The sequence below is a fragment of the Parasteatoda tepidariorum genome, chromosome 1 (genome assembly GCF_982258835.1).
Source record: "Parasteatoda tepidariorum strain Cologne lab strain chromosome 1, Ptep-v5.0, whole genome shotgun sequence".
In the NCBI taxonomy this organism is placed as follows: Eukaryota; Metazoa; Arthropoda; class Arachnida; order Araneae; family Theridiidae; genus Parasteatoda; species Parasteatoda tepidariorum.
Genome location: NC_141755.1, coordinates 23,813,964 through 23,829,959, shown reverse-complemented (window position 1 = coordinate 23,829,959; position 15,996 = coordinate 23,813,964). Strand labels below are relative to the sequence as shown.

General features: G+C 27.7%; 1 protein-coding gene across 3 annotated transcripts in view; it reads left to right on the top strand.

The window, feature by feature from the left end:
- Positions 1 to 15,996, top strand: part of MED15 (mediator complex subunit 15) — a 93,695-nt gene that overhangs the window by 8,966 nt on the left and 68,733 nt on the right. The window contains exons 2-4 of one of the 3 annotated variants that reach the window (XM_087160330.1): positions 8,683 to 8,819; positions 10,991 to 11,078; positions 12,109 to 12,160. In XM_087160330.1, the coding sequence (XP_087016456.1) occupies positions 8,746 to 8,819; positions 10,991 to 11,078; positions 12,109 to 12,160 (214 nt within the window). In that variant the 5' untranslated portion in view covers positions 8,683 to 8,745. Of the gene's footprint in view, positions 1 to 8,578; positions 8,820 to 10,990; positions 11,079 to 12,108; positions 12,161 to 15,996 lie in introns of those variants that run through there. The other 2 variants (XM_043041540.2, XM_043041541.3) reach the window with 2 other exon arrangements.

The following is a 15,996-nucleotide window of genomic DNA, read 5'->3' as shown; positions in this document are numbered from 1 at the left end:
CAAATTTTAAATTCTTCATTTTAGTTCCTGAATTTATTAATAGTTCCAAGCTTTTTTGTTTGTTTGTTTATTTCTAACAATTAAGAAGTGCAAAATTTTGAATCCTTTGCAAATCAAGCTATAATGATAAAAGTAAGTATCACTATTTTCAATAAGTATACTACAATATTTCTGTATGAATGTATATCCTTCTATAAGAATACGTGCATATAGTTGCAAAATCAATAGCAATCATTTACAACATTAATTTATAAAGGCAATTATGTGAAAATAATATATTGTCCGCTATATGCCATAAATAAAAGGAAACGGTAGGTTTTTGACAGTTTTTACCGGTAAAAACACGGTTTTTACCACTGTCATGTCAAAAACCAGTTTTTGACGGCAAAAACCCAACCCTGCTAGTAAGCCCGAGACCGAAGGTGCCTTCAGAAACTTGTCCTTGATGTTCTTTAAAAATGAAAAGTCTTTATTCTGTTTGTCAGGGTGAATTTTTTGCAAATGCTCCTGCAAACGAGAAGGTTTCATGGCTTCATTCGATAAAACTTTGTTACAAAGTAAACACATAGGTAGTTGAGAGTTCGACGGTGATTAAACAAATCCAAACTTCCAGTAAGTGGCATTGTATTGACGACACTTCTTTTTGTTAAATGACATTGTTGGCGGTAACAAAATGCAAACGATGAAAAAAAAAATAACTATTTCTTAAAATTAATGAATAATATACTATGAAAAACTAATTCACACACGTACCTGGCCAAAGAAATAATGAAATCGAATTGAAACCTGGGAAAAAACTGAAAGGAGTGAATGAAAACGATCATAAGAAATACTGATCAAATCAAACATTCTTACTAAAAGAGCATGCACTTCAATTTCGCCAAATGGCTTGAATGAGTCAGAGCTATAGGAGACAGTCTTAGAAAATCCGATAACAGTAACGGCAGCTGTCTGCCAAAATCTTAATTGTGAATTAATAACCCCCCTAATATTTTTGAGGATCCTAATAAAGCAAAAATGGAATACACTCGAATTTTAAAAAAATAATAATAATTTCCTCTCGTTCTAATAATGATTTTACTCTAAAAAAAAACTAAACAGCATAGCACTTTCGATTTAAAGTTATTAAGCGAATATGAATATCAAATTGACGCCTATCCGTCCAATAGTTCAGAACACAGTAGTCACCCCGCACTAAAATCTAAAAATAGATTTAATGAATATGTAACTCTCGAAGGTCTGTGCCAGTCTAAATTTGATGAAAATAAAACCGCAAAAAAAAAAAAAAAAAAAAAAAAGTTTTATTCAAAATAAATTAGCCGTTCCCAGAAATAAGAAATTTATGAATCAAATTTTCGCCAAGCGGCTTAAATGAGTTAGAACCATACGCCAAATGGTTTGAAAAAGTCAGAGGCAAAAATAAATGACTCATGCGCTGTGCAATACTGTTTCGAAACGGAGAAAAGGTGTCGTACAAGTTCGTCTTATTGCTGGTGCAAATGATGTATCGAATATTTTTATTTTTTCATTTAATATTAATTTAAGATTTATTTTACTTATTAAATTAATCTTAATTTTATTTGGGAGTTTTAAAACTAAATTTGAATGACTAACCATGCTCATTGCCCCCCTACCTCCCATAACATATCCAACGCCCCCCTACAGCCCAAAACAAGTTCCCTGCCCCTCAGCATACTCTCACAGCCCCCGTAGAGAAACAAGGGTATAGTAAAATAGGAAAATTTGCCCATTTTAGTGAAATATATCAGGAATATTCTGAAAGTGTTATTGATGCGGAAATAAGTTTTATAAGAGTTATTTTAACTCTAAATTTATTTTTTTATTTGCTTTGAACGTGAAAATATTAGCTGTAAAATTATGAATTTTTGAAGCCACGAATTCGAATGGTTCAAATTTGAATTTCTGCTTGTATAAATTCTAAAATATTACAAAATTAAATACTATAAAAAATTTTAAATATGAAATTTCTTAAAATAATCGTATGCTAATAATTAAATTAAATATTGCATAACATAAAATTCCGAAAACCGCATTATACGTCAAAACATAAATGATCAACGTCGATGGATAGACAATTGCAGTGTCTGCCTGAAAAAGGCAAATTACGTTTCAGCTTATGTAATGCTATTTAATTAGAATATTTGGTAACGGTTGGCGTCATTCGTTTCGCTTTTTCTTTTTTAGAATTTATCTGTTCCTGATCTTTGATTTTAAATTATTTTAAAAAATAGTTATTTAAAAGTTAAAAAATATTTACATTGAGAAGGAACTATTGATATCTCCGAAAATATTAATTGTAAAAGGGCATTATCTATCGACCTTTTTTTTTAAGAAATTTTTACACACTTTTTGTTTCTAGAAAACTGTTTGTCTACTTTAAGTTTTATAAACACATTTATATATAAATATACATACGTATACATATTACGTTCGTAAACATATTACGTATCCATAAATATGTATACATGTGTATAGATATACAAATATGAATGCGTATGCATACGTATATGCATAAATACTTAAAATAAACTAACAGTTTTCTAAGAAAAAAAAAGGATGTCCCCTCCTATGTGTGTTGAATAGAATGAGATATGTAACAGGAATCGAATAGAGGGTTTTAAGTTTTTATTCATGCATTTTACATTGCTTATTCCTAATCGTATTTAATTATAAATATTGTTCCCAATGCATTTTTTCTTGCTTATTCTAATGGACTAATATTTAAAATGCGTTTTTTTTATAAAGTATATTTATTTAAAAGAAACTTCTTACAGCTTTAAAACCAATTATGCCACACACTTGAATTTTATCTCATGCAATTAAGCATGAAAAACTAGATCGAAAAATGTATCTAATGTCTTCAGATAGCCCCTATATAGCAAAGCAAAAAGTGTGAATAAGTAAACGTCAAGAGTAGGTTTTTTTATACATGATTGAGAATTTTGAACTATTCGTTCTATAGCTAAAGTAAACTTTATAAGCAAAATAAATTTCATAAAAATTAAACTAAAACAAATATTAAATTTAGAATAAAGTAAAATATTGATCAATATATTATTACAAAATAGTTTAAAATTATCTCATGCATTATTTAATATTTTTAATGTCATTTAATATATTAGAACATAACTAAAACGATAAATTAAAATGCCCAAACTAAAATAAGTAATTATTATATTGTAAAATTTATCGTTAAAATGATTTACGTTGCAAGAAATGTTAAAGAAAATATTTCATAAAAATACATAAAATAACACTGCAAAGGAATTAAATATCTCATTAAAGTCCCCATTTTTTATAATAATCAGCGAATCTGAGTTATAACTGTTATAACTAGAACTTAATATAGCTAGACTATTATAAGTTCTAGCTAGAAATTTCTATATAGTATAGCTAAAGAATTGATTTCAGATTTTTTTTATTTCCCTTCTAAAAATGTTTTTCACAAATAATTTCTATTAGAAATCTCTAGGGATGTTTTTAAAATTTTTGTCTATATTTGATATCAAAACAATTTGCTATGCTCTAGAATTGAATGTATTTTAGTTGATTTTAAAACTATAAATTAGATATCCCAAAGTTACTTCACCCAAGGCACCCTAAGTGCTCATGTGGTAATTTTCAGTCACAGAAGTTTTTTTTTTTTTCTTATTGTAGGCAACAGAAATCAATTATGTATTTATGTTTTTTTGTGTTATGTTTTTTTTTTTTTTTTCAAGTTCATGAATAGCTAAAAAAATAACTTCATAAACACATCATGGATATTGCTCTAAAAATTTATAATAACAATTTAAAATAATTTGAAGCATTAGGTGATTAAGTTTTAATGAGATCTTTTAATATGATACGTATATTAAGATGTCAGACGGTAATAAGTTTTTGAGAAAAAGTGAAAATTACTTCTCCCATAAACTAACATGGATGTAGATTATAGCTAAAAACGATGCCAACAGTCTTAAATCAACTAACAGAAACCAATCGAATAAAACTCTTTTAATTAGACACGCTTTTCTATAAATAGCCTTTTAAAGACTAGTAAAATTTATGGTCCGTGTTCCTTTTACTTGCCCAAGGGCGCCCCTGGGGCTTCATGATGTTTTTGGAAGTGTGAACAATCAAAGGAAAAGAGGGGAGCAAATTGAAAAGGAAATGAAAGTTGAGTACCTAAACACCTCATTGAAATGTAGAGAATTTGGTTTCCGGTCACTTTTTGAGTATCACAATTTGAAAAAAGAAAAAAATATATACTATTTATTCAGTATAATATATTTATTTTAAAAGATTTACAAGGCAATGTGCTTCTTCGTAGATTTTTGTTTTAATACAATTAATTGGAACTCAAATTTTCAAGAGCTAACTCTTCCCCCTGATTGCCTGGGACCCCAGGCGCCAAAGAGAATTTAAAAAAGAAGAAGAAATAAAAGTACATGAAATGCTCTTGTATGTTCTAAAGCATTCTAAGTGGCATTTTCTTTGCAGTTGTCAAATCTTCAAAAAAATAAACCACCGTTTTTGTTTTATGCAAATACACACTTCAGTAAATGAAATAAATAACAAATGTTCTTAAATACTAATTATTTTAACTAATAACACCTCATCTACCACCGCGGTGCGGGGGGGGGGGGAGAGAATACAGGAGGTTTAAAGGACGCACGATTCCAGAATTAATAAATTTCATCTATATTGATGAGCCTTCTACGGCCTGCGGTCTTTCTTAAACATATAAATAAAATAAAAACATGAATAAAATAAAAACTATACATTTTTTTCACAAAAAAAGGAAGAAAAAAATAAGAAAGAAAAAAAGATTAGGAATTTTAAATTGCAAATGAGTCTTTGAACGCGCCAAATCTAAATCATTGTAGTTTTTTTATAGCTCTTTTCGTTGTTTTTTACTACAAATTTTCATAGTTTTTAAAATCCCGATAATTTTACCTCGGCAGAATTAATGCGTGAATTTCGAATTTTAGTAATGCTTTTAAAGCTCTTTATTTGAGTCCATTTCAAAGTTAATCCAAGTTATTTTCGATCGCGTTTTATCGGAAGTAAAATTTTCAAGAGCTACCCCACCCTCCTCAGTCGGATTTCCAAATGTTTCTTGTCCGATCTCTTAAATGCAATATTATAACGGCTCGAGACTTTCAAATCGGGCAAGTAATAATCTCTTTTGAAGTACGTTATTTATGTCAGTCTTATCGTAAAAACAGGCTATTTTTCCATTGCTTGTTTTCGGCAATACGCATTTTCTCATGGTTTTGAAAATACCATACTTTTAATATATATTAACACGACACTAAATCGCGAATATGCACTTGATTTGTGCCAAATTCATCAAAAATCTAAGAGATTTTTTATTGTTCTTTCAACTGTTATTGCTAGGCTTCTCCACAGGGTTTTAAAAATCCTGTTATTTTTAATCCGGCAATAAAACGACTTGCAACTTTCGAGGCATTTTAATCATTAATTTTTATGTGTTTTACAACTGCCGATTTCATCGTCCATCCAGCATGTTATTTTACAATATTTTTTTTCTTCTTTTAAAATAGCCATTATTTCCCTTTTTTGATTTTTTCAATACAATAACATTATTACAAAACGCAAAATTCGACTGTAGGATTTAATGCGTTTTTAATTTTTTGAGCTTAATTTCTAATTTTTGGTAGTTTAAAAAAATAAGAAGAAAAAACTTTTATGATTCATGATTCATGATTTTATGATTCATGAAATCTCTTATAATTCACTAATTAGCAATGTCCTAAGGTTAAGAATATATAGAACTTAATCCCAAATTAATATTAAATCTTATTTTGAGCAATTATGCGTGTTTTTTTTTTAAATTTTATTTTAAAATTTAAATTACCCCATACGATTTTTTTACTTAAAATATTTACTTTGCAGTTATGTTCTCAAAAAATATTTATCTCTTTATTTTTTACTTTCATTCAAGAACATTACAGTTAATTGAGTTTAAATTATACTTTTATGTTACTTGATGTGATATGAAACCGTCACTTTTTCCCCATCTTTATATTTTTCGTTAAATCTATCTATTTATTCATTTATTTTTGATAAAAAGGAAATATTTTTATTTATGAGAGTATTATTTTGGTTTTCTTCAGTTGTTAATGATTAAGAGAATTTAATTTTATGCAAATATATTACAAAGCTGATAAAAAAGAAAGAATTAGTTGAATGAATTAAGATAATAAAAAAGAATTATAATTATTTAAAAGAATTTAATTTAATAGAAATTTATCACTTAGTGACTGATGAAAAGAGCTGTGTGTAAAACACTTATGTTTACATTAAAATTATATCTAATCTATTTAAATACTTGGAACGTAGCCCTTCATTCAGAATGGTAGTGCACTCTACTATAGATGAATTCAATGTTGTTACTCAGTAACAATGTGCTTTTCTAAATTTCGCCTTTTCATCGCGATTGTTAATTCTTTGCTAATTCATATAAAAATAATTTAAATTAAAATCTATAAATTTTTATAAATTAGAATAAAATGAATGATTATAAATTAAAAATAAAATGAATGACTATAAATTCCCGATTATCTCTTCACAGTGTTCTTGTCTCATATAATATTTTTCAAAAAATTGTGTTTAGTCTAAGATTGAGTGCATTTATAATTTTTGCTGTGGGGGGGGGGCGCACCTAAGTCTAAAACATAATAAAATAATATTAATTCCATAACATACATAATAAATAACATAAAAAACATAATGAATAATATTAATTACAAAAATACCTGTTAGAAAAGTATATCAATTTTGAATTTTTTCACATCAAAACTTTAAAATAATGAATGTAACTGAGAAGCAAGAAAATATGGACAATAGGAATTTTTTTTTGATCAGTAAAACAAAACTTAATGGAAAAATTATTTTTGATATAAATGTGGCATGTGTACAGATGGATGGAAATGGAATTTCTGAAGTTGAAAACAAATTGTAAAATTTGTATTGGAAATTTTTTTTAAAGATTACGTTACATTTGAATTTTCAACTGTGTAAGAATTAATCAATTTTAATGAATAAAACGTGGAAAAAAATGCAAATAATTATTAAATACAATCTAGTTTAAAGAATAAATGTGTTAGTCGAACAACATTATTATCACAATAAAACTTAATATTGATATTTCAACTGTAACTGTTGTACCTATTTTCTAACTTATTAATTATTCTTACTGTTCATGTATTTCATTTCAATTTTCAAACTCAGCTGTTTACTTGAACAATAGGGCAAAAATCTTAAACAATTTTTTCACAAAACATATTTATAATGAAACTACAAAAATTATTTATGCTACGTCCTGTGATTGCTTTTTTTAGGTGCACCTAAATACTTTTCATTTTTGAATGCTTATAAGTTTAATTTTTTTAACTCTAATCTGAAATATTTAGGATCCTCTCAATCATCTTATCTTTCATAATTTATTGCTACCAGCTACCGAGTAAGCAGCCTATTTTGTAAGTTTTTCGTTCATGCGTATCCTTTCTCAAAAGGTTGGTGAAGGGAAGGGATGCATCAGTTAAAAAAAAGTTTAGAAAGAAAGATAGTGGTGGTGCCATCTACAGAGGCGTTATTGAAATATAAGAAATTTTTAAAATGATTTGTGTAAATTTGTAATTAAATACATTGAGTTTGGGAAAAGAATGCAAAAATTATGTGTTAATTAATTCGAATTATGTTAGTCAATTTAATGCAAAAATTTCCTTATTTTGTCGATGATTTTAATCAAGTCTATTCTATTTCGCATTGAAGTTAAAAATATTGGCCCAAACTTTATAAATTCATTACTTTGTCATGAATTCATACCTCCCTCAAATATGACGGAAAATTTACCTACACTCAATAAATAAGTGCCTCAAATTTTACATTATTGCTTAGTCTAATTAAGGAAACATGCTTTATATTAGTCACACCAATTGTATCACGTGTATGCTTGGGTCACATTTTGTTATGATTATGCAATATTTCTTTTGTATTTTTTATTAAATAATCATGTGAAGACTCTTGAGTCAATGAAAAACGAGTGAACAAAAGAGATCTTATTATGAGCAGTAAATATATTTTATTCAATACATGAAATGCTGCCTTTTCCTTACATTGAATGATCGTTAAATACTAAGGATTGTATAAATATATTTGCACTTACAAACTATAAATAATTTATTTGGATTTCTGTTCGGAATTTTTGCATTTTAACGTCTTAATCACCAGTCATTACATTGTACATTTAACATCAAATAAAGAAAATAGGAAAGAAACTGAACATTGATTCTTGCAAAGCTTTTTATTTATTCAACGTTCATTAATTAATTAAAAAAGATGATCATTCAACAATTAAGGAAATACATATTTCTAATGAAAAGGCAGAAAATCAATACATCGAATAAAATATAATTACATACCCTTTTAATAATCTTTTATTATTTCTTGATAAGCTTTGATTCTGGAAATGAGCTTTGATTCTGGAAATGAGAGCGCCATTTTCTGTTCTGTAGACGTCTGTAAGAAGGACAGGGAGGAGGCGTTACTCATTATGATTAGTATACTGCGCATGCTTGAAAACATGCCTTGAAGGGTCATCCTGTTTCCTGAGGATTCACAGGCATCCTCACGCTATACACTACCCAATATTTTTATTTCTGTTATGCAAGTATTTCTAAATAATAACAGCAAAATTGTTCTTGAAATTAAATAAAGATGGAGAACATGGCTGATAGTCAGGAACTTTCTTGGCGATCTCAAAGTTTTCGGCAAAATGTTAGAGCTAAAATGTATGATTATTATTTCAATTATGGGATATATTCAATGATTCGTTTTTATTTGACAGGGATGACCAACTATGTGCTACTTTTGAAAAAAACAAAACAAAATGATAATAATTCGACAATATTTGTGTTCTTTTAAAATCGTTGATAAGTCTGTATAGTTTTGACTAATTATAAGTGATAATACCTAGACATTACTAACATTAAACATATCTACATTTATTTAGTTTAATGTGTAATTATTTGTTTTATCTAGTATATATATATTAAAATTTTCTATGACTATTAAATGAAACACATTAATTATAAACGCAAAACCTTTAATGTCAGTACATTAGACAAATCAATCCAGTAGAGCTCATAATTTGTGAATGCCATCACGAATTCAATATCTCATACTAAATTGTATTAGTCAATGAGTATGTTAAAACGAAAGTAGTAAGTTTGAGAAGAAGTAGTAGTATTGTATTTACCTCACATTATAGCTGTAGTTCAGGATATTGGCCACAGTCTAGGAATCATTCCCTAAGGATGATTCTATAGTTAGTTTGAATCTGAATTAAATTGTATTGGAATCTATTTGAAAATGACCAGGGGTCTGTCTAGGTTTTTCTGAGAGGTACCTACTTTGTGAAAATTCAGACGTAATTTGTGAAAATTCTAATTAAAAATCAACACGAAAATATGGATTTATCGTTTCATATGGGATACAAAAATGAAATTTTAAGAAAAAGTATTTTGTGTTTCCTAAAGTTGAATTTGTGAAAGTACCGCTAAACGGTAGTAAATTTGGCCTGGACAGACCCCTGATGACTATATAAATTTATTTACAGGGCGAAACTACTATCTTATGTATATATTTCCACAATCTTCCTTTAACTTCGAGGTCTCTCTCTTTGGAATATTTGTCATGCGCTCCCTAATGAAGATTTTCTAATAATTTAAAATTCTTTCCTTGAGTTGTTATGTTAATATGTTTTATATATAATTATTATATGTATATATATAAATTCAAAATAATATCTATCTTGACATTTTCTAATTATGTCTATTGCTAGAATCATATTGTAATGACAAATTTAGATAGCTTTTTCCAATTTTCAATACATTTTGTATTGCATTTTACAGTGATTCTGCTAGAGTTGAAAACTATGGATATTCAGGACTAACCTTTAATTTTTTTTGTTGAAGAAGTTGATTGCCCTTTTTGTCAAAAGCAGGTCCCAGTTAAAAACATTATAAATGCTCAATTTAAAGATACACCTAAAGAGTACATTTATAATTTAATTTTTTAATGATGTTATATTTACTAAACGCTTAAGTTTGAAATCTTCATAAATTAAATAAATTTCATAAATAATAACTTATTCATAAATTACAAAAGCTATATGAAATAATATAAATGTCAAAGTTGACCAATGTTTTAAAAATTAAAACGCAGCCTTTTTTTTATTAAAAAAAAGTGATTACAATGATCCGTGATATTGAAAAGACAATAAATTCTCTAGTTCTAATCAATACTTGCATTTCTAGATATAATAATTTAATAGGCTGTATCCTGTATGCAGAATCATCGATTTTAATGTAGATTAGTTGGTAATTATGTGCAAAACTTCCTGAAAGCATTTGTTTTCAGTATGTTTGAATTTATCTTTTTTTTTTTTTTTTTTTTTTTTTAAACTTTAAAAACTTTTTGTCATGAGGATTAAAAATGGCTTTGAATAATATTGGGCAATACTATATCTTGTTGGAACATTTTTTTCCCTTCCTGGTATAGTATATTCTCTTTAAGACAGAATTTTTCTGGAAATCACAAAATCTATCTCATGTCAAAGTATTATTTTAAAAGAAAGTTTTTTTTTTCTTGTAAAAATTCATATTTTATTTTTCAAGTCATGAAAAATATTGAAATAATTCTACAATATTTTAGGAGTATTAAAATTTTATCATTTTTAATGAATTATGAATGCACAATATATGTAATCATAAAATACTCCAGCCTTTATATACTCCATAAAGCTTTTAATATGCACATCAATAATATCAATAATACTATTCATTTTCAATGCAAAAAATTCCAAATACCTTGAGATTAAAATTTATTGTTATTTGTTGATTATAGTAAAATTGTTGATTTATTTTTATTTAAAGTTTTAATATTTTCATTTCTTTTGTAGCGAAGAAGCGATCCGCCAATCTGGAAATCCTACTCAAAAGAGTGTACCAGAAATGGAAACTCATGTTTTCCAAAAAGCAAAGAGTAAAGTAAGCAATTAACATTTTTTATTGTCTTCAAATTTTTTATCTATCAAAGTTAATCTATGTTCTTCATTTATCTTCTTGCTAAATTAAAATTAACTTGAAGTTTGAATTTGAACTGATTCTATATTGCTATGAGCGCCACTCACTTTTTTAAGGAAATCTCGGACAGACCAAGTGTGCTGATTCATTATAATAATTAAAAATTGATTGGTTATAATTAAAAAAATTTTAAATAAATTTTCATTAATTACGTAATACAATGTAAATTTTTTTATTGTATTTTACACTGCACTCACGGGTGATCGACGCATCCTAAACAGAAAACACTGTGTCTGTCGCAGATTTAATATGTTAACTGTAAAAAGTTTTTCATGTTGGAATATATAATTACATCAAAAAATTATTTTATTAATCAGGCAAAAAGGCAATTCTTGGTTATAAGTATTAGAAAGTTAATACTAAGTGAACTATTTAGAGATTTTACTGTTATATTAGATTTTTATCGACTTTTAAGAATCGAAAATAACCTGAAAAGCACTTGATAACCATTGTTAGCCATCTTAGTGACCTTAAGAATCTTTTTATTATGATTTGTGACATGTTTTAGAGTGCCACCTATGAATTTGAATGATATATATATTGAAATTTATTTTCATGCAATTTCAAAATGTTTATCATTATTTATCTTTATGAGTAAGCTTAAGATTGAAATGTTTTGAATGATTTTAGCTAATTATATCCCTAATAAAATGTATAATAATATTAGTAAATACATGTTTGTATTTGCATGATAAATTTGTAAAAGTCTGGAATATATTTCCCCTTATATACGTCTAAATAAAGTGCGTTAAATGGTGCAAATCTTATTTAAAATCTCTAAGATTTTTTGTATATACTTTTTTACAATCTTCAAGACCAACTTTTATTTAAATCAATAAATGTAACATATAGGTGTCTTAAAGGAATATTTTGATATGTGTAGTGTAATGTGTATTTAAAATTGAGTAATGTACTAATTATGCTCTGTTTTTAGGAGGAATATTTGGGATATGTGGCAAGATTGATTATACATGTCCGGGAAATGAGTAAGTACTTATACTGCAAAATTATATCATATATTCTTATTCTATCTTGTATTCTCAAGTTTTTAATTTATTGTTACTTCAAAAAAAAAAAAATAGTTTAACTCTTCAATCAATCCAGGAATTCTTGTCAGAGTCCTGTTTTATTATTCTGTAAAAAAATATTTTTGCTGAAGCCTTTGAGTATTTAAATATAGAAAAGTATTTCGACAATAGGAAATTAACAAGAAAGTAAAATGTAAAGGTAGTCTTAAATTAAATTAATCTTTTTTAATAATCTAAGAATCAAATCTAAAATTATATTCATTTGGAAAACTTGTTCATTTGCAATACTGTACAAATATGATAGAAATGTACATAGTTAATATGCTTAGGTAAGGATTGTTTTAATTAATTTTTAAGGTGATGTGCAGAAATTTTGTGAGTCAGTGCAAGGGTCTAATTTTTAGTGTCATTTTGTTATAAATTGTGCTTGAGTATATTGTTTTAGTTGTGGAGGGATATGAGAAATATGTTTGTCCTATGTAAAAATTTTAAAAATGGCTGTGGAATTAATTATTGCTTGCTATCCTCTAAAATGGTGATAAAATCAATAATAGAATGACATTGCTTCAGAGCTGTTCTGTAAAAAAGAAATAGGATACATGTTTTCTGTGTAAGTTATTTTCATGTCTTTAATATTTTTTGTGTTTATTATTATATCTTTATTTTTTATAAAAGGTGTGCTTTTCAATAAGTGTGGACAGGTCTAAACTTCAGTATTGTTTATATATACATACATACATATGTGTATATATATATATCAAATCTGGTTTCATCATTATTTAACTCTATCAAACATATTATTAACAGGGAATCCTACCATTTATGAATGTCATATTTACAGATTTTAAAAGCATAGTTAACTTATTTAAAAAAATTTCCTATCAATTTCTAATAATGTTTGGAAAAATAAGTCCTTGTGTCATCTATTTACTCTTAGCCTATTTTTTGTAATTTAAATTTAAAAAAAAACTAGGTGTTACAGATGTAATCTAATATGTGTAATTTAATATGTTATGTGTGTAACAACCAGTATTTAGCTTGTAAAAAAATTGTACATTTCTGAAAATTGAAATAAGTATTTATGACATCAACAAATGTGACATTCATAAATGATGGAATTACTCATATTTGTTTATTAAGGGTGACAAATGTGTGGTTTAGGTTATGTCTATTGGTATATATATATTTTTTTTAATTTCTTTTTTTTATCCAATTTCTTGCATAGCAGTAACAATTCTGTTGCACACAGTGCACATATTCAATGTAGATAATCTTTTTTATTTATAAATTGTATGTTTAGCAATGCCAAATGATAGCTTTAAGTATGTGTAATTTTATTCAAATTTGATGCAGATCACTAACAAATCTGTTGTGTATAAGCGAACATTTTATATATTTCAAAGTATTTTATTTATGAAATGTGTGTTGAAGAATGGTTATTGTGGTATTAAGATTGAATTTAGTAGGATTGATTTTTATTTGCATTTTGGCATGTGACGCAATTTCTGTAAATGAGTCAAAAGTTGTGGCTATAGACTGCTGTTAAACAGGAGAAAAACGGTTTTAAATATATATATTTATCTATTAAAATGGATGCATAGCAAATTGAAATGGAACACAGGAATACAAATAGCTTCGTAAAATTAATTACCCTGTACTGTTTCCTGTTTTTGTTTATTTGAATTTATGTCTAAATAAACAAATACATGAGTGGCTATTGTGGTATTAAAGTTGAAATAAGTATGATTGATATTTTTTTGCATTTTGGCATGTGACGTAAGTTCTGTAAATGAGTCAGAAGTTGTGGCGATAGACTTCTGTTAAACAGGAAGAAAACAGTTTTAAATATATATATTATAATGGGTGCATTACAAATTGAAATGGAGCACTGGAATACAAATAGCTTCGTAAAATTAATTGCCCTGCACTGTGTCCTGTTTTTGTTTATTTGAATTTATGCCCAAATAAACAAATACGGGAAAGGAATAACCTAAATAGGGAAGTATAGTTTGTCTATGGTAAGAACTCCCCCTGTCACAAAGTCTGAGGCCATTTCAAGAAGCATTAAGGGAGGGTAGTTTCTCTTCACTCTAGGGCAAACGCAGTAGACCAAAGAAAAGGATTCCTTTTTTCTTGCTGATCTGAACCAAAACCTGTCCTAAAAAATTACCCCACACCCCTACTGAAATAGTTATACCTTGTTACCATACTCACCACCATGGGTCCAGAGGATTGGCTAGTGAAGTTCTTACTTTAGACCAAGGATGGGGAAACTACGGCCCGCGGGCCAACTGTGACCCACCGGAGGATTTTATTCGGCCCGCGGATAGAATTTTTATTTGTCGATCAGCGGCAAATATAAACAATATACATCCATTTTATTGTCGACTATGTTTAAAATTATTTCTGTTTTTCCTTTTTTAACAAAGTACTGATGATATTTTTACTTTCTCCATTTTTGTTCTACAAAACATAAATTGATGGAAATAGTTAGCACAGACAGCTTCTATTGGTAAAATGCTGAAAGCAGAAGTTCTTTATAGAATAGCCGTAGATTGGCTCCAACTAGCGTTTGTCTTTCTCGAGGAGCTGACTTATGGAATCTAATATAGGTCAGGGGTCTGTCCAGACATTTTGTGAAAGGCCCGATTTTTATGAAATTGTGAAAAAAATACTCACATTCTTTCAGCCAGGGTCCACTTTTATGAATTTGTGCAAATAGGGTCCGGTTATTGCAAAAAACTTTTTCAAGGAGTTTTTAAATTGTAAATAGATACAAGATTAGCTCAGCACTGTAAAATTATAATAAAAAAAATTTATTTTTCAAAAATAAACAGCAATTGCTGCTTCTAAATTAGAGATGCAACACACAAATATTTGGTATTTGCCTATACTGCTGAACGCAGAATATTCATTTCGGACGAATAATGGAAGAATCGTCTGCCGAAGACAAAACCTAATTCGTTTACATTTATCTTTCTTGTTTTCTGTCCTAGGAAGGGTTTATTCAATTAACAAAACAATAATGAAGGTAAACAAATTTGTGAAGGGTCCGATTAAAAGAAAAATCATTTTGTGAAGGGTCCGTTTTTAAGTTAAAATATTTTGTGAAGGGTCCGTTTTTATGAAAAGATATTTTGTGAAGGGTCCGTTTACGGACCCAAATTTCTTCTAAACAGACCCCTGTTGGTAAATTGTACTTCACATTTGGCAGACTGCGCATTTTACGCTCCAAAGAGCGGACAATCTAACAATCATCTGAAGCAGTTGATTCTAAATATGCCTAAGTTTGACAAATCATTACCAAAAGCTAGTTTCCAAAATTTAAAATTTCACACCCAGAAAATCAGTGCTATGTTAGCTTAATCTTATATACGTGAACAAGAGTTTTCAATTATGAACCTTAGAAAAAATTATTTCAGAAGTAGACTAACAGAAAAGGATTTAGCCTTGTTCCTTAAAATAAGCACATCTCACTTCGAACCTTAATATAAGGAACTTTTAGAAATGAAATCGCAATTTCCTTCATCCCACTAAATATTTAAATTAAACTTGTATATCACTTTTTTTTATTTCTTAAATTTTGAAGATCTTATTTGGCCCACCAAACATTTTTTTTCTTGATTTTTGGCCCTCGACCAAAAAAGTTTGCCCATCCCTGCTTTAGACAAACTGTAACTAACTTCTATCATATTATGTGGCATAACTGTATCATTGGCATCTATTTACTTATTTCAACTACAATTAATAGCACCCACACTCTTCAATTAAGTCTATATATAGATAATGATTGG